Genomic DNA, 23,348 nt, shown 5'->3' with positions numbered 1-23,348 from the left:
GATATTATGATACAGTTCGCTCTCAGACCATTCCTAGGTCAATTTTTCAGATGCAAGAGATTGGCTAAATCAGCCGTTACACAAATCTGAATTTTTAGGTCCTGATTCTAAACAAACCTTTTAAGGTTCATCAATTAATGACTACCAAGCAAAAGTAGTGGCAAGAGAACAGAATGTGCAGAGTGCAAAATAAAAAGGTGCCACAAAACCAGTGGCTCTTATTAAACAATATTGTATTTCAACAATAATATCAACCCTCCTCCCAAAAAAAGTAAACACCAGTCCTGGTGATACAAAACATAGCAGAAGCCACAGCTAACGTTTGGGTTGTGTTGACACAAAAAAACTCTTACTTGTCCAGTGCTGTACTAGTGGGCATGCTCCTTCCAAATCCTCGGACACCCATCTGACAAAAATACGGAATGCAAGAGAAATTGGCAGCAATAATGGCCAGTGAATCAGAAGCATTCACGAAGAAACCATTCTGGCCTAGGATCATGTAGCGGTCCTGGAGAAGAGAAGAAAAAATATAAAAAGTGTCACAGAGAAGATTTCAGGCAGAAAAGCTCATCTCTCTCATGACTGCAAATTTATCAACTTCCCATCAGGCCACCTCTATCTCCAGCCCTGTCAATAAAAGTTCCAAATTGCTCCCAGCCTCTAGTCTTCTAGAGTGAGGACAGACGTAACACTTAATGTTTTAAATGCAGTTTAAACTGCAAGGGCATTTTTACACATGCTCTGGGGGGGGAGGGGTATTTTAATTAGAGTGGATCTCTGGAGTTTCTTTAGTTAGAACACCCTCAGCATCTTGTCTATTCAGTGTTCTGTGTTTCAAAATGGCAGCGGGGGCATTTTAACTATAGTTAATTCAACAAGCTTTAGTTAAAGTGCCCCTACCACCATTTTGAAACATGGGGATGCTGAATACACAAGATGCTGCAGGACGCTGGATTGTTCCCAAGAGAATGCTCCAGCGGACTCAATTAAGCAAGTCTGCTCCAATGTGTTCTAATCAGAATGTGACAGTGCACGTGTACTCATGCCCCAAATGTCCAGATGTATAAGCCAAATCAGAATGGTTTAAACCTCTCAGAACATTTCAAAAGTATACTTGGCTAATCAGGTATTATTTTGAAACGATCATCCTCAAACTGGTTCAGTGTTATGTACCTTTTGTGGCTAGTGGCTGCTCAGTCCCCCAAGTATCCCATGCTGCACCACTCCTCAGTAATGCAGGGATACAGCCAGGCCCCTGGGGCAAAGTGGAAGCAGCAACTTCCAGTTTGAAATCATGAATGCATGGCTGCCAACAGCAGCAACCACTTTTTTTTGCACCTCCTGTTCCCTCAAAGCAGTGCGCAGGGAGTTTGCCCCTATCGTCCCTTCCCTCTCTTCTGTCCCCTCCCCAGCCACTTCACTCTCATCAACCCCTGCACAGCAACTGACACCTCTGGTATGTAGCCAGAACTCTACTGCCCCTGCCTATACTGCCTGCACATAACCCCATCTGTGCCCTCCCGGGGTGATTTGGATTAATAGAATCATAAAAAATGAGGGTTGGTGGGAGGAAGGTCAGGTGCACAGAGGGAGCACTCCTGCTTCTGGGTTTCCAGGGCAATGGGAACCCTGCTGGGCTACCCAATGTCTGCAGTTTTTAAACACCACTTTCCCTTCAAGTTGCTTGTCAGTTTCATTTCATGGAACTGACATGGAGACCTGGAGCAGCCCCCTAAAGCACCCAGTACCCCAGGAACCTAGAAGCAGAGGTACACCCTCTGCCCACCCTGCCACTGCAAATCACTTAGGATGCCCCAAACCCTGGTAATTGCCACAAATGAAATGAAACAGATAAGCAACTTGAGGGGAAAAGTGCTTTTTAAAAGTGGTAGACACTTTGGGCAGCTCCAAAAATACCCATAAACAGGGATCCAGGCACTCTCCCACTTAGCCACTCCTTGGGGAAGTCTTAAGGCAGTAACCCAAGCCAGAGACCTTTGGCAGCCCCCTGGAGCACCAAGCTCACTGGGAAAGAAGAAGGAGGGATTCAGGCAGCCCCCCACATCACTCCCAAATCAGCCTGCAATGCCCTGAACCCTGGTACATTGCCAAGAATGGAACTAAGTTGATGAGAGGCTTAGGGGAAAGTGCTCTTTAAAAGGCTCCAACATCCCCAAAGCACCCAGCTATCAGGAACTCAGACAGGGGGCCAGGCAGCCCCTCCCCTTCCTCTCCCCAAACATCTTGACACACCCAATCCAGGTACCTCCACACAGATTGTGGTAAAGTACAAGAATGATTCTTTATTGACCTCAGTGTTAGTGAGAAGGGGGAATCAGAAAACTGAAATTGCAGGCAATTGACATCTTGATCTACCTCCTCCTCGGCATTCAGTCAATCACAGTCGTCCTCCCTTGCTCAGGAAATATTGGGGAAATTCAGGCACTCCCACTGAAAGGCATGCTAGGCTGGGTATTCACTACTACCCCTTGGTGGCAATCTGACAGCACTGCAATGCCTAACCTGTTCGTTTTACTTAGAACCCTTGGCAGGATATGTGCAAACACCTCTAAGACAGGCATTTTCAGCCCTGCAGCACACTCAACAGAAAGCCTGAAGGCACTCCAGGCCCTGTGTCACCCTGGGCAGGCCACAGCCTAGCTGTGCCTGCCTGCCTGCACCCCAGCACAATTGCCAGGACAGCACCATCCAGGCCAGCAAGCTGCTGCAGCTTACCGCCAGACATCAGCCCGCAGGGCCAGCTGCTAGCAGCTTCTGTCTAGCAGGGCCAGCACCACCTGCCTGCAGCAAACCCCCAGCAGTCTGCCTTGCGCCTGCAGGTCCTGCAAGGCATTGCCTCTGCTGCATGGCTGCTAATCCCTTGTCGTGGCCCTCCACTGGAGCAGCTGTCCAGGGCCAGCAACACAAGGACAGTCACACAGGGGCCCAGAGAGCTGGTGCAGGACCCACCATGGCATCCTCCTCATCCAGGCCCATGCCCACATCTGTACCCATCAGCCGGGTCCCCAACTGGACCAAGGAGGAGACTGGTAACCTCATGGTGCTGTGGGGTGCTGTTGCAGGGCACTAGGGTGTCCTGCTCCTTTTAAGGGCTGGAACTGCTAGGGAGAGAGCCCTAGCAGTCAGTTGGAAACCCCAGCTGCTGGTTACCAGGGCAGCCAAAACAAGCTAGTGGCCCACACCTGCCAGCGGTCAGCTGATCAGAAGGGGCAGGGCCTGGCTCATATATAAACCCCAGGGCTGAGGCCAGGAAAGCAGTTCCTGGCTAGCAGCCAGAGGGGAAGGAGCCTCCAGGGAGGAAGTGCCCAGTGATGCTGCACCTGCCTGGTATGCTGCACCTAGGGCTAAGGGGGCTCCATGAGCTCCACAGGTACCTTTGCCTATTAGACACTTAGTGCCAGCGATGAAACCGGATTCTTTTAAAGGGTCAGAGCACACCCTGACCTTTTGTATTATACTATAGCCCAGAGACTTGTGTTTTGTTTGCTGTTTTATAAGACTGGTGGTTTGGGTGAGACTATTTGGGGAAGGAGGAGGCCTCATTGGGGGTCCACTGCAGTGCACCAACCCCGGCACCAGAGAGGGCGCAGCATTCGGGGTGCACTGACCCCGGCACCGAAGAAGGCATGGCATTTGAGGTGCACCGACCCCTAGCGCCAGAGAGGGTGCGACACTAGGGCTGCGGAGAGCCCAGGCACCAGTGAGGCGCAGAGACGGGGCTGCAGAGAGCCCAGAGAGGACAAGGGGGCCAATTCATACCAAGGCCCAGACCAAACAATGTCAATGCCATCTGCGAGGCTTGGGGCATGGTAAAGGGGCGGTTGGAGCCACGCATATAACCCATAAGGCTGGGGTGTGCCCGGGACATCTACTTCGAAACAGGACCCACGGGGTTCAAGGAAGTCCATCAAACCATGTCCAAGAGGACTTAAAGGCAGCCTCCCTATACTATAAAATCCATCAAGAAGTGGCAGGTAAAAACTGAGGGTGCCCAGCGGGCCAAATTGGCATGGTCGAGGGGTGTTAGGGGTAACACGGCCATCCTGGGGGACCCCATCCTGTGACAGGTGCAGAAATGCAGCACCAGTTCAAGTGGGGTGAGCACTCCAATGCCCACACTTATGAGGCACTGTCAGGCCAGATGCAGGAGCAAGGGCACAACCAGTCGGCACAGCGGTGGTACATAAAGGTCAAGGCTTTGTGGGCTCAGTGGGTCACTGTGACTGATCACGATTGTTGGTACAGCTGTGCCCATAAGCCAATGGCCTTTATGCAGCAACTGACAGCTATCCTTGCACCCCAGGACCCAGGTCGCAGCTGTGCTATCTTCAGCAGCACAGGTGGCCTGCCTGAGCCCCTGCCCTGGCCTGGCACCTCTGGTTACATCAGAGATGTGTGTTTTCTGGAAAATTTTGAATTGGAAGATTTTTCCAATGCCCTAAATAGAGGGTGATCTAATTTTAGAATGTTTATTTGACTTATATTTAGTAAACAAAACCAAAAAAGTACCCCCATGTTAATTTAAAGTTCCAATAGCCACAAGTATTTGAACTGAAATATTTGATTAGAAAAAAAATTAAATACTACACACAATGTGGTTTAAATGTTATATGCAAACAAATTCAAAGTTTTTATGTGGAAAGAAATTATTTTTATTGGAATACTTGTAAAAATGTAAAGACAATACACAATAGCATGCACTTCCCTTACATTATTTGTTTAAATTTAAGAAAACCAATAAAGGCACTGAAAACTGTTGACACACTAATTTTAGCACACCAAAAGAACTATGCATGATATACCGTGGTTGTCTACTCATCTACTTCAACAGAGTTTAACTCTCTTCCACTGAGGTCATTGCAGCACCTCCAGTTTCACTGTCACTATCTGTAGAACCACTTGCACTACTTATTAGTTCCATTTCAGAATCAGATTGAGGCAAATCTGATTCAGAACTACTTGAACCACATTCTTGTTCACTAAAGGATGGTTTTACCAGGTAGTCTATGGGCATGGGCAACTTATTACACTCTATCTTCACTAATTGTGCTTCTGATTCTCCAGAAGTAAGAGATTTTGAGAAATAGAAACAAGCTTAGCAGTGCGTTCATTTGTTAATCTATTCCTCTTTTTTTGTCTTGATTGAGCTGACAGCCTTCCAGTTCTGTTCACAAGAAGCTGCTGTTGATAGAATGCTTAGGATCCTTAAAGCAATCCTGGACAACAGTCGGGTGTTACAGTATCCCTTCTACCATGTGAGAGGAGACATATTCTCTGCTGCCCGCCAAATGATGTCTTTCCTCCAAAGTTTTTCTTTTGCATGGTACTTGGCAATGTCTGTCATCATGGTTAGGTGTTGATGTTGGGGACATTATTAGCTACTTCCATAATTGTATTGAGAGCAGCAGATAATTCATCTTCTGATTAAATGTTGTCCTCTGTGTTGAGGATCCAAAGGTTTGCTGCTAGATGAACTGGATGAAAGGAAAACTCAGATCTCTTAGTAAACATTTGTTTTACTTCTTCTCTTTTAGGTAGAGGCAAAGAAGGCAAAAGATCAATTAGATTTTCATTCAGTTGTCTGACTACCTCTGGAATATTTGAAAGGCCTGGTGTATCGCCTTCAAGTTTCTTGATAGCCACTGAAACTAATAGTAGCAAATTGAATGCTCCTTGAACTCAAACCCAGAACACATTGTTGTTGAGAATCTGCTTCCAAATGTTCATGGGGAAAAATGTGGAATAATACTGTGTCATCTATTGAAGCACATTACATAGTTTGCTGCACACAAATAATTATTTTCAAACACGTTGCAGCCAAGCCCCATCTAGTTTCTCCTGGAAATAAAAGTGCACTTTCCTTCCCCTGCTTCTTTCTGTAATTTCTTCAAAATCCAATTTAGCAACATGATGATTGTTGAATATGTTCACAATCACTTTGCAGCTTACCAATCTTGTCTTCATTGTATTCACACTTATTAAGTCCTTTGCCAGAAGATTCAACCCACGAGCAAGACAGCCAAATACTGTTAAATAAAGATACTTTGCCTTTAATATTGCCTAGCTTTCATGTTACTTGCATTATCAATTACAAGGGCTTGTACCATGGAGGGACCTGCACTTTCAATCTCTTCACTCAGTAATTTGGCTATGTATTCACCAGTATGATGAGAAGATTTGGTAGCGATTGCTTTCAGGAATATTGGTTCAGGTGTTGCTAACATAATGTTCAATAAAGGATTTCCTTGTATATCAGTCCATCCATCTGACATTAGTCAGTGATTCTGCTTGACCAATCCTTTGAATAACCATTGTTTGAACTCTGTCATTCTCTGTATCTAAGAAAGAATGTGATAAGTGATAATGTGACAGTAACTTATATGATGGGCAAATTAGTTTTTAATATTCCTTCCAGTATTGATTTTTTTCAGTTATGGAAAGAGGTGTACCACTTGCAAATACAGTTTGAACTAATGTCTCATCTGCATTTTCTTGATCTTTTCCTGACATTTTGTCCACAAAGCTTGATAAAAAGCTTGGCTGTCTTGAACAGCTGCTCATGGTGGACTGCATATCTGGTGACAGTGATCCTGAAAGTAAGGATCCTGCTTCTTCCCCCCAGACCTGGCAGCTCAGCATTTTCATTTTCCATGTTTTTGCAAATTTGCTATTTCATTTGAGCTACCAAGTTCCTGCAACAAAAGGGGAAAAAGATTTTTATTTTAGTCCATTCTAGTCTGGCCTCATTCATCAGGAGAAGTGGCAGGGAACTTGTTTCCCTGCCCCCTGCTGCTCAACTTGCTGCTCAGTTGCCCTGGGACTGCAGAGCCAAAGGGAAGTATAGTCTGGCCTCTGCCATCGGCCAGAGGACTAAGCTTGCTCAGCTGAGTTGAAATAGTTAACTATTTATCTCTTATGTAATTAAAGAAAAATTGTTAAGCCTAAGCCAGTTTGGGTGCTTAATGCAAGCAGAAAAATGGGATACAACTATTTTTAAATAAATTCTAATATTATAAAAGCCTAAGTCTGTCTGTCTTTCTGTCGGGAACGCTTTATTCGAGCTCTGATTGGCTAATGGAAACAGCCAATCAGAGTGTTCCAAGCATGGGGGAGTACCGCCATGATTCTGAAGCAGCACCAAGGACCAGACAGAGGACGGGGTAGCTGAAGCCAATGCTGCTCCCTGCAAGAGGCAGAACAGCGGCAGGATGGGACATTAGGTGGCGGCACTCCATCCCAGCTGCCTCTTTCCTCCCCCCGCCCCTGAATCATTCTCGATGGGCAGTTGGCTAGTAAATAAATAATAGTCCAGAGTTGCATTAGAATATTAAAAGTTGTTAATGTTTTAAAGTAATATAGATGCCAGTCTATACTGTGTGTTGTTTAACATACTGTGTACTTACATAGGATTCCTGAAGTAGGCTTTTCTCAGATGATGTTGTTCTACCACTTCATTGTATTAACTTGCTGTATATGGCTTGTATTCTTTCAGGACAGTTTCTATAGGTTATTAAATGTTTCTTCATTCTTGTTGCATTGTTAGCATACTCCTGACCACAATATTTACATCTACCAGCTTTCTTCCTTCCTTCAGTGGCTTGAACTTCACTATAATGAGGCCCCACACTAGTTTTTTGTTTTGTTTTGGGGTTTTTTTGGGGGGGGGGGTCTGATTAGGTAGTATTATGACTACTTCAAACCAAAAGCATTAAAAAACTAACAGATCTAATGCAAACACTTCCAACTACCCCAACTCAAGAGAAGAAATGAGATGCTGCTCTGTGTGTTGGCTGAACTGAAAGTGAAACAAAAATTAATCAGTTTTAGTTTTGGTTTTGCTTTCACTTGCAGTCTGAGATGAAGTAAGAATTTATGCTTTGATTTTGATTCGACCTGCACAGCCAATTAGGTGAATTCATAACTTGATTTTTTTTTTTATTTGGATTATGTGAATGTATTTACCCTCCTGTTTACAAATCAATAAAACATATATGTACCCTCTCACATACTTTCTAGGGATAATCACCTGAAAAACATTAATTAATGTTTGAAACTGCCAAGCTGGCCTAATATTTTATTGGCATCCATTCATTATTACTAATTAATTTTTTGAAGCAATGGGTTTTTAGAAATGAAAAATTTCCCACAGCAAAATAAAGCACTGAAAAATTTTCTGCCCCACATCTCTGGGTGACATCCCTGGAGGAGGGCCCCTCAGGTGTCCAGCACCCTGTCCCACCGAGCTCCCCGGCTGCAGGGCCAGCCACAAGGCCATGACACTGCCAGCAAGGGCATCTCCTCTCCGGGGGATGGGAGGGCCCAGCTGGGAGCCTGCATGGTGCACCTCTCCAGAAGACACCACCCAGAACCAGACACCATCGCTGCAAGCACAGTCTGAGCAGAGATGCCAGCCACACCCATGTGGTAACACCTGCATGGGGTGGGCTCACCCCTGCCCCCAACTCTGTTCCCCCCTCCTCACCTGGCCTGCCCCAACTCCCCTGGCCCTGGGGTTCCCCCACCACACCATGCAGAGAGGCGGGAGACAGTGCAGAACTTTATTGAGCAACCCGTGCCCCTGCAGTGAGGTGGGCACAGGCCTCTCACATGCCAAGGAACTCGTTGATGCCAGTGGTGATGTCCTCCTCAGCTGCAGGGGGCAGGGACATGTAGCATAGCTGCAAGTAGCCCTCCAGGCAGCGGCAGAGGTTGCAAGGCAGCCTGGGCATGCCCCCTATGTCATTGTAGCTCAGAGTCCCATAACAGGTGTGCAGGTGCACTCAGGGCACCATGGTGATCAGCAGTAGGGGATAGTGGGTCGGGCATCCCTTGCCCATGCAAACAGCTCCTCATGCACAACCCATGACACACAGCAGGGTAACACTTGAGGCACAGTGTTGGCATGCCAGGGGCCTGGCCCCTGGGCACCTCCCCGGAGAGGCCCCATGGGGAAGGCGAGGGTACTGGCATCTCCTCATCCTAAGCATCCAGGAACCCTGTGCCCCCCGAGCCTGGGTGCTGTGGGCTGGGTGGTGGTACAAAAAGAGCAGCTGGCCTGCAGGAGAAGCAGGAAGAGCAGGGTCTGGAGCTGCAGCAGCAAGTGTTGCCAGAAACCTGGCTTGTCCCTCCCTGGGAATGAACTGAGGGAGGCAGTCTGTCTGCATCCAGCGGCATGCTGGCCCCTGGACAGCAAGTGGGGATGGGGAGTTCGATTAGCGGCCACCTGGGCCTGGGGCCTGCCCAGCTGACTTACCACGGTCTTTGGGCACCCATGCATGCCCAACCCCCAATCTGAGGCTGGGCAGAGCATGGGCCCCTGGTACAGAGCATCTTATCTCAGAAATGTTGCAAACTCTCACAAACAGCTTCTGTCTCATGGCTCTACAGCAACGGTGGGCAAAATGCAGCCTATAGGCCAGATGCAGACTGCCAGGCCATTCTATCTAGTCAGAGCCCTAAAAAATTTAGAAAATTAATAGTTGCCTGCCCCTGGCTGCCTATCATGTGGCCCTCAATGGCTTGCCAAAACTCAGTAAGTGGCCCTGTGCCTGAAATAATTGCCCACCCCTGCTCTACAAGGCCCACAGCTGCATGTGGGAGACAGGCCACCCCTGGCAACAGGGACGTGGCCTCAGGATCACTGTCATCCACAGTCAGGGACCCACAGATGCGCTGACTCTGCCAAAAGAAGACCAAGGACAGGACCCTCCTCCTGCAGCAGCTGGTGGTCATGTCATGGGACAAGCTGGAGGACTCATGGGCCTGACAGAGAACACTGCTCACAAGGAGGCGAGGGACCAGTGTAAGGAAGCACAGGACCAGGCAGACCAGGAGTTCTGGGCTGAGCTCCTGGTCATGGAGCATGAGCTGTTCCAAGTGCCACGGGAGTAGAATGCCATCCTGGGCCAGGTAGTGCAGGCCACAGACAACAACTGGTGCCAGATATCATTCTGGCCCTGGTGGTCATGTTTGTGCTGCCCACTGCGTGGCCTCCAATCTTAGCCCTGCAAGCCCCCTGGCAGCCATCCACCACGCTGCAGCAGACCCCCGCCTAGGTCTGGGAAGAGGTCCTGCAGCACCTCCACTGGCCTGGACCCTACCGTGGGTGCCTTGCCAACCAACCCCTCCACCCAGGCCCAGGCCTGCCACTCACCCCAACTCCATGTAGGCACAGAGACGGAGCTGTCTGCAGAGGTGCTATGACCTCACTCTGGCCCTGCTGGGCCTGGACTGCCTGTCAGCGGGGAGCTGTCATTGCCCCTGGGTAAGCCCACCGCCTGCCACACTCGCTGTAGCATTTGCACCCGCAGAGGAACAGATGGAGGCCAGCATGCTTGCCACCTGCCTCCGGGCTCTGCCTCCTAGGCATCCCCACCCCATGACACCCCACCCTGGGACAGCCCCCAAAGGACATTGTAAATTGTTTTCATGGGGAAGAACATTTTTTATTGTTGGTGGGTAGGTTGGGTGGTGGAAGGGCTCCGCTTGTTGTGGGGGAGGAGGGCTCTGTATGCTGAGGGGAGAGGGAGGGCTGTTTCTTGGAGAGAGGGGCTCTGGGTGATGTGAGGGAAATAAAAACCTGTTCTTGTGAGATGTGTGTGCACTGGGCATGGTGGGCAAGGGGGTGGGGAGGTCCATGGGCAGCTGTGCAGGCAGACTAGAGCGGGAAGTGCTGAAGGATGTGGTCAGCCGGGGCCTCTCACATCAGGTTCCCTGGCACCCGCTGGCGGATGTGCAATTCTCCTGGGGCTTGGGTAGGGGTGCCAGACACCACCACTGCAGGTGGTGCTCCCACTGCCAGGTGTCCTCTGCACGCCACACCTTCTCCACCCAGGCCTTGCAGAAGAGCTGCCCCTGAGCCTCACAGATGTTATGCAGTACACAGGCTGCCATGATGACCATGGGAAAGTTGTCCTCAGTGACCTCAAGGCGGGTGATGAGAGTGCACCAGCGTCCCTTGAGGTGGCCAAAGGCACATTCCACCAGGGTGTACATCCGATCCAGGCAGCAGTTGAAGTGGGCCTGGCAGGGATCCAGGGGGCCAGTATAGGGCCACATGAGAGCCAGGACAGGAGTGGATAGGTGGAGTCTGATGAAAAGGGAAGGGACAGCCACAGTGCCCAACTGCAGTCCAGCACTCCCAGTATGAAGCGACCACCCTCCATGAGGCCTAGCAGGCCAGAGTTCCAGACAACGCAGGCACAGCAGGCCAGCAGGGCCAGTGAGGAGGCTAGCAGGAGCCCAGGGCACTGGTCATTGCTGCCAGGGGCAGGGGCAGGAGCAGCCATAGTGCAGGGAGACAGAGAAGGTAAAGAGAGAGCTGCTACATGCTGCCCCTGCACTGCACACGCTGCTCCTGGGCAGGCAAGTGGCTGGCCAGAGAGCAGAGCTGGCTTTTAAAGCTGGCTGTCGGGTGCTGGCAGCTGCAGCTGAAGCCTAGAGCTCCCCCCATTGGCAGTAGGGGCCCATTGCAGGGCTGCAGGAAACTTGGTGCAAATAGCAGCAATCTACTCCCTAATCCTGACATGTGTAGACACCTTTCCAAAAGGGCTTACACCAGAGTAACTTACACCGGAGTAAACTTAGGCCAGATCAAAAGCATGTGTAGATGCACCCTCATTTACATATATTACCTTCTTTCTGCAAAGTTAATATAAACACTAGGACAGTTTGAGCCAAACATTTAAAAAGCCCTCAGTCCATACCCCAAACCTGTAGGTACCTGTCTGTACCTGATTTATGGGCAGCAAATGTTACTATCTGTGCTTGCAAATACCATATTTACTCAATTCTAAGACAAGGTTTTTACCCACAATTTAATGTTGGGAGAAAAAGCCCTCATCTTAGGTCCGAGTATAGGGGTGGGGATGGGGTGCCTGTCCCATCCCTCTCCTCCCCATTGCCTCTGCATCTTGCTACCTCTCCCTAGCAGCCTCTTTCCCCTCCATCTTCCCACTGACCATGGAGCCCCTGCTCCCCAACCTGCCCTTCTCCCTCCCACTCTTACCCTAGCTCTATGCTGGTGGCTCCATCCCTGGTGAAGTCTGGGACACTAAGCATGGCCTTACCTCACCCTGTATCAGCATTGCAGAGCCCACATGGCCGCTGTGGTGGCTGGGCTGGGGCTGTGCTTCATACTATTATCCAGACTAGAACAGGGACAGAGCCTGCTGGCATGCAGCAAGCATAATGGGTGGGGGAGGGAAGTGGGGAGCAAAAGCTAGGCAGTAGGGGCAGGAGTGAGAGCAGAGGGGGAAGGGGAGGGCCCAAGGCTGTGGAAGGGCTGGCAGGGGGGCAGGCACAAGCAGGGGGCAAGATGCTGGACCCCCCCCCCCCCCCCCACTGCCAGCTCCCCTGCAGCAGTAGAGGGGATGAATTAAAGACAACCCTCCAATAATTAGATTCCAACCATGGAAAATAATAGCAAATTTATCATTTTTCCATATACATAAGCTAATTATTGGTGGATTGTCTTTTATTCAGTGTGCTCTTAGACTTGAGTAGATATGGTAACTACCTTCAGAATCAGGGAATTAATAAATAAATAATAATCAATAAAGATGATGTCATTTGATGAAAAACCAAGATTGGCCAAATACTTACTCCATCTGCGTCAAAGGCAGCTCCAAATCCATATTCCCCTCCTCTCATAGCCTCCAGCAAGGTAGTTGCATATGTTAAGTTTGGGTCAGGAGGATGCCCACCAAAATCCTCCAGAGGAATACAGTTTATTGCAGAATTTGCAGGTGCTCCTAATTCATCACACAGGATTTTCCTCACATAGGGTCCCATTACTACAAAAGAAATTTTCCATTCAGTTTCACGAGCATACATAGTTAAAATTCAGACTTTTCAATAGAATAGAAACTTAATAAGAAGCTTAACGGCTGTGTTTATATTACATGCAGATTTCTCTCGTTACAACTAAAGAGAAAAAAACAAATATATTTACTCATAGACTGCATGCAACTTCCCCCAAAATAGGGGTGCGTGTCTTAAGCGGCAAAGTTAATTTTCTCCCTGATTTGATTCCTGCTCCAGAATGCAGTGGAAGTAGCTGAGGGAATCAGCTGACCTAATAGCTCATTGTTCTTCACTTCTCCAGTGTGTTAACAAGCGTTTCTCCTCTTAATAGCCTCAATGTTCCACTAATCAATTTAATCTTTAGTAGAGCATTTTTTGCTCTCTTCTAGCTGCTATTGGCCTCTTTTCTCCTACTTCACAGCCCTGAAGACTTTTTAGCATTTTCCAAATCATAGATCCACCCATGGAGACTTATATTCAGCAACTGGTAAAGTTTCAAGTTTTAGGTAAGCAGGAAAGAGGATGAATAAGCTGAAGATTAGATTCTGCCCATGCCCTACGTAGCCATCACTCTGGAAAAAAAAGTTTTTATTTCATCCTGCCTCTCAAAAACAAGGTGTAAATTTTATTGTGTGTGTATTATATGAAGTAAATATGATATTTATTGTGGTGACCCCCACTATCTATTGTGGTGACCCCCACTGTCTGTGGAATCAGCATTAAAAGCAAAGTCCCTACCATATAAACTAAAAAGTAACTTTGTCACTTGGGAACAGCAGCAGGCTGTTACCCTTTCTGTGACCCTACCACTACAGGAAATCTTTTTTGCAATAGATAAAAGAGGCACTAACTAATGGGTGATAACATCACAGCATTATCAAGGCTGTTGATGTTCTGTGTTGACCTGCCACATGTTGGAACTACAACTGCCTTGTCTATCCAAGGAACCTAGCACATGTTAATTACCATATAATGGGCGTATCTAAACGTGCCTATTAATGCACTTGAATAAAGTCAAGAGCTTATTGCTCCAGAGCTTATTCAAGCCAGACATGCATCTGCACGTGCGACCAGGATCACAGCATGTTGAGCTGGGGCGCAGCAACCCCAGCTGGCAGGGGGCCCAGGGGGTCAGCCTGCCAGCCTGGGGCTGCTCTCCTCAGCTCAACATGCTGCCGAGGGGCTGGCTGGGCACAAGGCTGCTTCAGCACGAGGCTAGCCAGCAGGCAACCCCCGCAACTGAAGTACCCTTATACCCCAGCCAACCCTTCTAGCATCTACACATGCACTGCTGAAGAGTTCTTTACTCCACAGAAGGACAGTACTATTTACTAGTAAATACTTTACTCCAGCCTAATGCATGCACGTATGTAGATGCAAGATGTTTGCTATGCAGCTAATCAGTCAACTGCACAGCAAACGTCTTGTGTAGATGTGCCCAATAGGTAGTAAAGAAAAAAAAGATACCTTTTCCTGGAGTGGACATACCTTTATTATATTTAATTATTCATGTAGATGGTCATACTGTAATTTAAATGTTACGAGTGCCATAAGGGACATGGGAATCTCAATCCTTCATTCCTCAACTTAATTTTGTATTTAAAACATTTCTTAAGGTATTATTTAAATATTACTACCCAATCCCTTTCCATTAAGCCCCAGGGAAGGATTATCAAGTACCAATGGAGATGTTAGGAATATAATCTGTGATCAGCATAGTATTACTTAAAAACTGTGTTGCACAGATCATTTTTCAAACTTTTGCTTCACGATTTCCCTTCTCAAAAAATCATCTCTTTTTTAGGGCTGAAGCTCATTTGCAGTGTCAGACTGAACATCTCTGAGCAACTTCAATTCAAATTTGAAACAGTTGTCCCATTCCCATATCCACTATTAAAATGGTCAACCTCAGGACAAAAAAGTGTAAATTGTAATAGGGAGTTTGTCAAGACTACATCTGTATATTAAGAAATCTGATTAAAACCAGCAGCATATTTCACATAGAAGACTTACTAGCTATTGGTAGTAATGACCATTTGCCATCCTGATATAGGATTAGTTCTTTTTATGCCTTCTCCTACTATATAAATGAACCCTTCAGTATATAATATTTTCTCTACATAGAGGTATCTACATACTCTAAATACATCACTTCTCCATCTTCTTTATAATAAAAATCAACTGATTTTGCTCTTTATGGGCGTGTCCCCATGTGCAATAAATATGCATGAATAAACTCCAGAGCTTATTGTTCCAGTTGCTTCCAGGCACCCCATTTGAACGTGTGCCTGGAAGCAAAACACTCTGGCATATATTGCTTTGGAGTTTATTCGTGTGCAGCACACTGAGCCTGATTGGACAGGAGACGTGCACCAATACATTGGTCCCATATCGTATCAGCACTGATAAAAGGAATCGACATTATCGGCAATCGGCTTTTTTTGGCTGACGTGGCCAATAACGTCACCAATAAATGCTGTGTGCGTGTGTGCAGCTGCAGTGCAGCATGCAGGCAGCCAGAAGCACAAACTGGCAGTGTGCAGAGCAGTGTCAGGCTGGTAAGTCTGTTGTGGGGGAAGGACTGTGGGGGAACAAAGAGATACGGGGGGCCAGACCAAGGCCCATGTGGTAAAGGAGGGAGTGGGGTTGGCACTGGGGCAAGGGCAGGTGCTGCATAGCTGGCATGAGTCAAGGCACGGGATGAAGCTGCAAGCAGCTCATCTGGGGGATACGGCTCCTGCCACTTCATGCACCCCAGGAGGACATGGGGGGCATGGGCCCCCTGGATCTCTACACGGGGCAAGGGCAGGCTGCCGCTGCAGCCTGGGGCCAGGGACAGCACCGGGCTCTTCCTAGCAGGGGGATTGGGCTGGGGCTGCACTCAGGCTGGGCAGTGGTGGCACTGGGGGGGGAGCTACTGAGTGTGCTGCAGCCACCCCAAAATTCACCACAGTGCCCCCCCATAGCAGCACTGCCACTGTCTACACTGAGCGAAGCCCAGCCCAGCCCAGCCCCCCTGCTAGGAAGAGCCCAGCGCTGCCCCTGGCCCCAGCCCACAGCGGCAGCCTGCCCTTACCCCACACACAGATTCAGAGAGCACACGCCCCCATCCCCTTCTAAGGTGCGTGCAGCAGCAGGAGCCACCCCCTCCTGCCTGCGCCCACCAGAGAAGCCACGGCTCCATCCCACACCCCACCCTGGGTATGCAGCTCCTGCCCCTGCCCCAGCTCCAGTCCACTCCCTCCCTCACCGCAAGGACCTTGGTCTGCCCCCTGGCCACATCCCTTCCCCCTCAACAGACTTACTAGCCAGACACTGCTCTACAAGCTGCTGGGTCACATATCAGTAATCAGATCGGTATTAGCCAATATGGCTTGCTAAAAAAATCGGCCATCAGTATTGGCCCAAAAAATATCTGTTGGTGCACATCTACTTGACAGCCAACTCCTTTAGAGCTCTTGATTTAAAGGCCTCATTTAAAAATCATCTCTAATAGATGTCATCTAACAGCCTCATCATTTACTATAAGCTAGAAAGCATTTCTTCATCCTTTATCAGAATATATCTTGTTACTTCTTTCAAGATATGGGAGAGAAATATTTATTAAACACTTCTGCCTTTTTCTGTATCATGAAATGTTAGCTTCTTATTAATTACTAGGCCTATACCATGGATTGTCAGCCAGGTGTACACGTACCCCTGGGGGTACTTGGGAAGGTCCCTGGGGGTCCCTGGGCAGCAGCAACACGGATAAGCAGGGCCACTTCCAGTCTCACTGGCAGTGCTTCTGGTTTCAGGGGACTCCCTGCTTCTCGACCAGCCACCGGGGGTACACCAACCAGAAAAGGTTGAAAACCCCTGGCCTATACCATTACTTTAGGAATTGTTTTGTTCTTAACATACTTTGAAAAAATACTTCTTATTGTCCTTAAGTTATGGACTTTTTCCCCTCATAGATTTACCACCCCTTAAAGATATTTCTTATGATGTGATCTTATTGCTGATACAATGCTACTGCTATACTATTAACACTTCCCAAAATATGTATCTTGTGGTATATAGCCAAATTTACCCCATATACAAAGTATATTTCTCTTTTTCTAATTATGTATTAAATGTCTTTATGTTGTTAGTTTTCAACCATAAACAAGTTTCTAGCAAATTTAAAACAGCATGCAATAATTTATTACTACACCATAGCTAATTTACCCGTTTTATTCAACATACTCCTAGATGTTTAACAAGTGCTCTCCCTCTAATGTGCATAGGGATGTTTTATTTCTATTCTATTAGTTTTTGCTACAGTAGTCCAAATCCTGAACTACTTTCTCTCTCCCCTCAGAACTGCCATCAAAATCAACGTCATGAATATCAAACACTTTGTTCCAAAGAATGAAACTTAGGTACAAGGGACTAGAAAGGAACTCTAGGGTACAAGTCCAGTCCTCTGTCCCCATGTCATACAATTCCTTCCCATGAACTGATCAGGCTTAATCTTAGAAGTACAGTAAAAGCTGCCTTGACCAGCACCTTACAGGTCGGCATGCTCTTTTAACTGGCATGCCGGCTTGCAAGGTAAAAGCAAAACCGGAAGTGCCCACCGTGGCACTTCTGGTTTCACCAAGCCCCCACGGCCCGAGGCAAAGCAGCCTGCACTGCTGAGCCCCCACAACCCAGGGCATAGCAGCCTGAGCGGGGCCCGCCTCTCTGTCCCTCAGGATGGGTGGCGATGCGGCAGGAGGGGCGGCAGCCCGAACAGGCAAAGACACCTGTTCGGGCCTCTCAGTTAATTGGCATATTTTGTTATCCAGCACGCCCCATTCCCCATGGGTGCTGGATAACAAAGCTTTTGCTGTAGTTAAGTTTTTACCCCAAGTAATCTTATAAAAGAGACAGTTCCATAATCTCACTCCTCTGATGGTTAGAGAGAGTTTATTGTTTGGGGCATGTTATAATTTTACTTGCCAACTGCACAAGTCATACCTCCATTCATAGCGTCAATCCTTATCTTAAGTTGACTGGGTCCAGTCAGCAAGCTTCTGATTGCGTTAAAGTCAAAGATATTTCGAAGCAGACTGAGGTAGATATCCACTGAATCTACTATTTCCACTGGGGAAAGAAGGTAAAAGAAGTCATTTGAGTTGGCACATAGACAGATAAACTGACCAGTAACTTCTCTGCAAGGATACCTGAACAATCCAGTATACACAAAACAAAATCAGGTAACACTTGAGACTGGTACAAAGCCCTTTGAAGCAATTTGATAGACTCCCACAGACTTCAGTGTCATTTGGATCGGGCCTCAAATCCTATGTATGCTAATGAAGTCCTGCCTGTATGGGGACTGCAGGACTAAAATATATTAAGAGTTTGCATTGTATTGATTCACAATAATACATGATGTAAAAAAACCTCTCCATTTCACAGTCAAAAAAAGCACTGGACAACTTTTCAGTTCTCATGAGCAAATAAAAGTGAATCAAGCTAAACAGGATTGGCCTTTATGCTGGAAAAGTATTGCTTCTTTACAGCATCTACTCCAGATTTTTTACTCTAGATTTTATGGACCCTCACTTTCAAAGTTACAATCTGCTTGCATCTTTCAGTTCAGCAATACACTTCCTGTGCTTCTCATTTCTGGCACCTGGCATTCATTTTGAATGCTCGCTATCAATCTACAATTAGACATTTGTATTATATATTTTATTTACTTAAGATAGTTCAGCTCAACTCCAACATCTGGTTTCACTAAGATGCTGATTTTCTGAACTGTGAATTCATGAAGGCAGAAGGCTATAAATTTTTCTAGTTCTGTTAGACGTAAAACAGATCAAACAAAAATATATGCAAGAAAGCAAGGCTTTGGTAGTGAAAGCAATTACCACACAGTTGACAACAACATGGCTTTCCAATTATGTTGAAATACATTACTTCTTCTGATAAAATTAAACCACATCAGTTATGCAAATGTCTTTTCATCTGGTCAAATTAGTATCTTAAATGTTTTAAATAATAATTTAATTATAACTAAAACAAATCAGCCAGCTTTTCACAGAAATTCTGACTTCACTTCAATGCTCTACTTGAGGATGATGTGAAAATGATGCATACATTTTTTGTGCCTGAGGCAATGCTTCAATAGAAAATCATACATTAACTGAATAAACAAAAAGTTAAATTAAGTTGCTCAAGTCTCCCGTTTTAAATGTGACCTGCAAAAAGTCATTTCAAAATGAATTAACTCTACAGTTATATGCTGAAGGTCTGAAACAAAAATGAACTGGAATTTAAATTACTGTAAACATATTTTATAAGACCCTAAACCTGGAGATTTATATGCAGGTGCTAAACTTAATAAACAATAACAATCTACTGCATTCAACAGCATAACTCATGAATGAATAAATCTGACAGGGAAGTGTGTATAGGACATCCATGGGCCTAAAAATTATTTTAACTCCTGCAATGTTATACTGATTTGTTCCCTATTGTTTCAATACCCAGAACACAGGATTCACTGGACCCGGAGTGTAAGTAGGTAAAAGTGTTTAAATATATCAAATGGTTTTGAAATGATTTTTAAATTATTCTGATTTTTTATAAGATATGTTCCAAACTGTGCAATATAAAAAAGTACCTTTTCTGTGTGCCAGAATGCAAGCTACAATGCTTCTAGCAACACTATGTTCCACAATAATGTATTCTGGGATATAGCTATCAGAGAAATGTCCCCCACCAAAATATATTCATACTATTTTCATTTTCAGCAAAATATTCTTGGAATCTTTTAGGGGTTGTCAAAAAGCTCACAACAAAATAAAACTGGATGTTAGAGTTTTTAAATCAACAAAAAATATGGGTTTTAGTTGCCAAAAAACTAAAAATGTGGGGAGAGGCCTCTGTGAAAAATCAAACATTTTTCAATAAAATTGTTTTTTAATTAAAATTTCCTTGTATTCAAAACAAAGATTTCAATGGAAAATCTTTTAATTTAGAACTAATTCAGTGGCACCAGGAGCTGGGCAGTATTTCTACCTAAGTGTTTTACACCAGGGGTTTTCAACCTTTTTTAACAAGTGTACCCCTGGCAGCCCCCTTTTTAATAATGTGTACCCTTGCAGGGGAGAGGGGTGGCAGTGAGCGGCCAGACATGGTGGGGGGGAGGAGGGGGTGGCGAGCGGCCAGATGTGGAGTTGGGGGGGGGGGGGGAGTGGGGAGTAGCAAGCAGTGGCAATGCAGCGCCTGTGCGGCCCTGCTCTCGCCCTGCCCCAACCCTGCTCCTGTGAGGCAGCAGCACGGAGTGGCAGCACTCCATCCTGGCCCACCCCTGCATACCGCCTGGAACCTTTCAAAGTACCCCCAGGGGTTTGCATACCCCCAGTTGACAACCCCCCTGTTTTACAGAATTGGGTCCTTAGTGAAACTGATGGTTAGAATTTGTGAACTATCTGTAAAACAGTGGTAAAATTTACAGAGCTAGCTTGCAGTACATTGTTAGAATGAATGGTTGTAAGGCATTTTAAAGAAAGAAAGAACTGTTTAAATAATTATATTACCAGATGTGGAGCCTGAGGCAGTTGCCACACACAGGGGTAGCAGCAGCTTCTGGTTGCTGCCATGCTGCTGGTCTGATTGAATGGTTATGGCAGCAACTGTATTCTTTCATGAACCCCCACCCAAATCCATGCCTAAGGCAGCTTACCCCAGTCACTCAACACTAATTACACCACTATAAATTACTATTTTTCTGTAGTAACTCTTATCATAAGAATCAATGGATTTACCACACAGCTTCTATAAACATACATCGATACCTCGGAAAGGTTTGAATTTGTTTTCTAGATCAAATTCCTGTCTTCCTAGTCGAGTTAAGTCAACTCTGAGATCAGGACAAATGGTATATTCCTCCAGGGTTTTGCTGATCTGATAAATTTTATCTGAAACAACATCTGGGGCAGGTCCTGCAGAACAAAATATTAAGATTTTTTCAGATGATGGCTCACTATCCAGATACAGAAAGAAGCAGTTCATTCATACATTTACTTGCTTATTTTTCCATGCATCAGTAACAAACAAGCCTAGAAGGCAGCACTGGATTAAAATACAGGATTTTTCTCCTGATAGAAAATCATAGATCTCATATGTCACTGGAAAAAAAACATAATATTAAAACCACAATATACTATGTAGGTTTACTTCATTAATGAAAAATAGCATACAAATAAATAATTTCAGGAAAAAAGAACAGAGCCATCACCATCTGGATGTATTATTATTGTTAAAGAAATCTGCCATTTGCTGATAGTCTTCAGTAAATCCCAATATGCATGTTGCATTAACATGGTTATTTGGCAAGTTGCTTGTTTGCAAATACTGAAAAGATGAAATTTAAATGGAAAAGTAAATTAAGGTCCAGAGGAGCAGAATCCAATATACTTCTGCCCTGCTAATGAAGACTCAATATTTACATTTATATTAAGGTTAAGTATCTATAAACTGTATGCAACTTTACTTTACATCAACCTACATAAATGAATGTATTGAGTTTACTAGTTTTATAGAACTGTTTGCCTTTAAAGACACTTCTGACAGTTTATCAAAATTAATCTGCTTTAGGAATTCAAAATGACTTCATTATTTAATATGCAACTTTGATCTGGAGTTAATCAGATTAATTGAACAGAATTCATGTTTCAGTTGCAGACTGACTTTGATTAGCTAATTTGGAAAACAATATATTTTTTAAAAGATACGGTATAGGTAAAATAAACATTTTTGACTTGGCACAGAAGTTACTAGAAAAGGTTTTATAGCGCACATTGTGAGGTTAGACTACGTTTTCAGAATGTTCCCTTGTGGCCTGAAAAACAATTAAATCTACTATTTTAAAAACATTTCCACCCTGAAAAATGACTTCAGCTAACTAACTCTAGTGGGTGCATCTACACATTCATTAATGCACTGTAATTACAGCGCAAAATTTAGTACCTGCTAGGGCTGTGCAAAGCTTTGGGTGCTGATTCGATTTGGAGGAGATTTGGCCCAATTTGGTGGCCTAATCTCCAAATCCGAATCAAATCAGGGGACCAATTAAAAGGTCTGAATTGATTCAAAGCTCTCTAAATCTTCGGAAAAGATTTGGAGATCTTCAGTGATTCAGACAGTCCCTGCCTGCTGCAGCAGGGATCTGGAGCTGGACTCGGAGCTGGTAAGTAGGGGGCAGGCAAGGGGGGAGGGGGACATGGGGGGACCCCTGCCAGGCCCCATCTCCTGCCTGCTCTCCCAGCCCCGCCCCGACCTTTGCCCACTCCCCCAGGCCGCCCATGGCTGCCTTGCCCACCCCAGTTCCCAGTGCTTTAAAAAAAAAGCCCCATTCACCAGGTGCTGCTGGGTGGGGGGAGCAATCCCTGCTGCCCCCCACTGCCCCATGCCACATGGGAGCCTCTGCCATGAGCCCCCCGACTCACCCCTTGCTCTGCCAGCTCCCCCATGGCTGCCCTGCCTGCCCCAGCTCCAGCCCCTTAAGAAAGAAAAATAAAAAATGACAAAAACCTGGAGACTCTCTGCTCCTGCAGTGGCCTCGGGGTTGGGGGACTCATGCAGAGCCCCTCGCGAGGCAGCTGGGGGCAGTGGAGATCACCCCCCCTGCCGGGCAGGAACAGGTAAGTCCAGGGGGGTTTGTGGGTTTTTTTCTTGAAGGGCTGGAGCTGGGGCAGGTGGGGCAGCCATGGGGGGTGCTGGGACAGCAGGGTGGGGGTCTCATGAAGAGCCCCAGCACGCAGCGTGGAGCAGTGGGAGGCAGTGGGGATCTCCCCCCTGCCTGGCAGCACCCAATGAGTAAGGGATTTTTTTTTTTTTCAAAGTGCTGGGAGCTGGGGTGGGCAGGGCAGCCATTGACGTGCTGGGAGAGCAAGCAGGGGATGGGCCTGGGTGATTCGGAGATTCGGCTTCAGCTAAATCACCAAATCGATTCAGGACAGTGATTTGAATCACCAAAGCAAATCACAGTGCCCCGAATCAGCCGATCCAAATCCGAATCCAAAGCAAATACTAGCCACTTCTTACAGGCTTGGTACCTATAATCACAGGGTGCCTATACACAAGTGCAGAGGCTGCCCTGCTCTGGGCCCCTCCAGTGCTGGCCCTGGGACATCAACATGGGCCCCACACTCCCACCCAGCTGTCTCTGGCTCCTCTGCACCCCCAGTGCCCCCACCCCAACCCTGCAGTACAGGCAGGGAGCAGCACGCAGCTCCAACCCTGCGCACCCCATGCTTGCCCACAGGTTATGAGCTGGTGCTCAGCATGGGGGAAAAGCAGCCTCCACCTCTCCATGGCTGGCACCCTGTGCTGCAGCCACTCACATTCCACGTGGGGCTGTCCTGCCTCTCCACATCACTGCCACCCCATGGGGCAGTGAGGACACCAGAGAGCAGGCACAAGCAGCTCCGAGCAGTGCAGCACGGGACACCGGCCACAGGGATGGGGGGGTGCTTTTCTGCATGCTGAGCACCAGCTCATAA

General features: G+C 46.7%; 1 protein-coding gene across 2 annotated transcripts in view; it reads right to left on the bottom strand.

The window, feature by feature from the left end:
• PGM5 (phosphoglucomutase 5) overlaps nucleotides 1-23,348 on the bottom strand; it is a 148,175-nt gene that overhangs the window by 105,166 nt on the left and 19,661 nt on the right. For both annotated transcript variants that reach the window (XM_019478154.2, XM_006261237.4), the window contains exons 3-6: nucleotides 20,640-20,786; nucleotides 17,809-17,934; nucleotides 12,625-12,815; nucleotides 354-508 (exon numbers count right to left, since the gene is read on the bottom strand). In XM_019478154.2, the coding sequence (XP_019333699.1) occupies nucleotides 354-508; nucleotides 12,625-12,815; nucleotides 17,809-17,934; nucleotides 20,640-20,786 (619 nt within the window). The remainder of the gene's footprint in view (nucleotides 1-353; nucleotides 509-12,624; nucleotides 12,816-17,808; nucleotides 17,935-20,639; nucleotides 20,787-23,348) is intronic.

This window comes from Alligator mississippiensis, chromosome 3 (assembly GCF_030867095.1).
Source record: "Alligator mississippiensis isolate rAllMis1 chromosome 3, rAllMis1, whole genome shotgun sequence".
Lineage (NCBI taxonomy): Eukaryota > Metazoa > Chordata > Crocodylia > Alligatoridae > Alligator > Alligator mississippiensis.
Note: the sequence above shows the minus strand (reverse complement) of the source record. Positions and strands in the feature narration are given on the sequence as shown.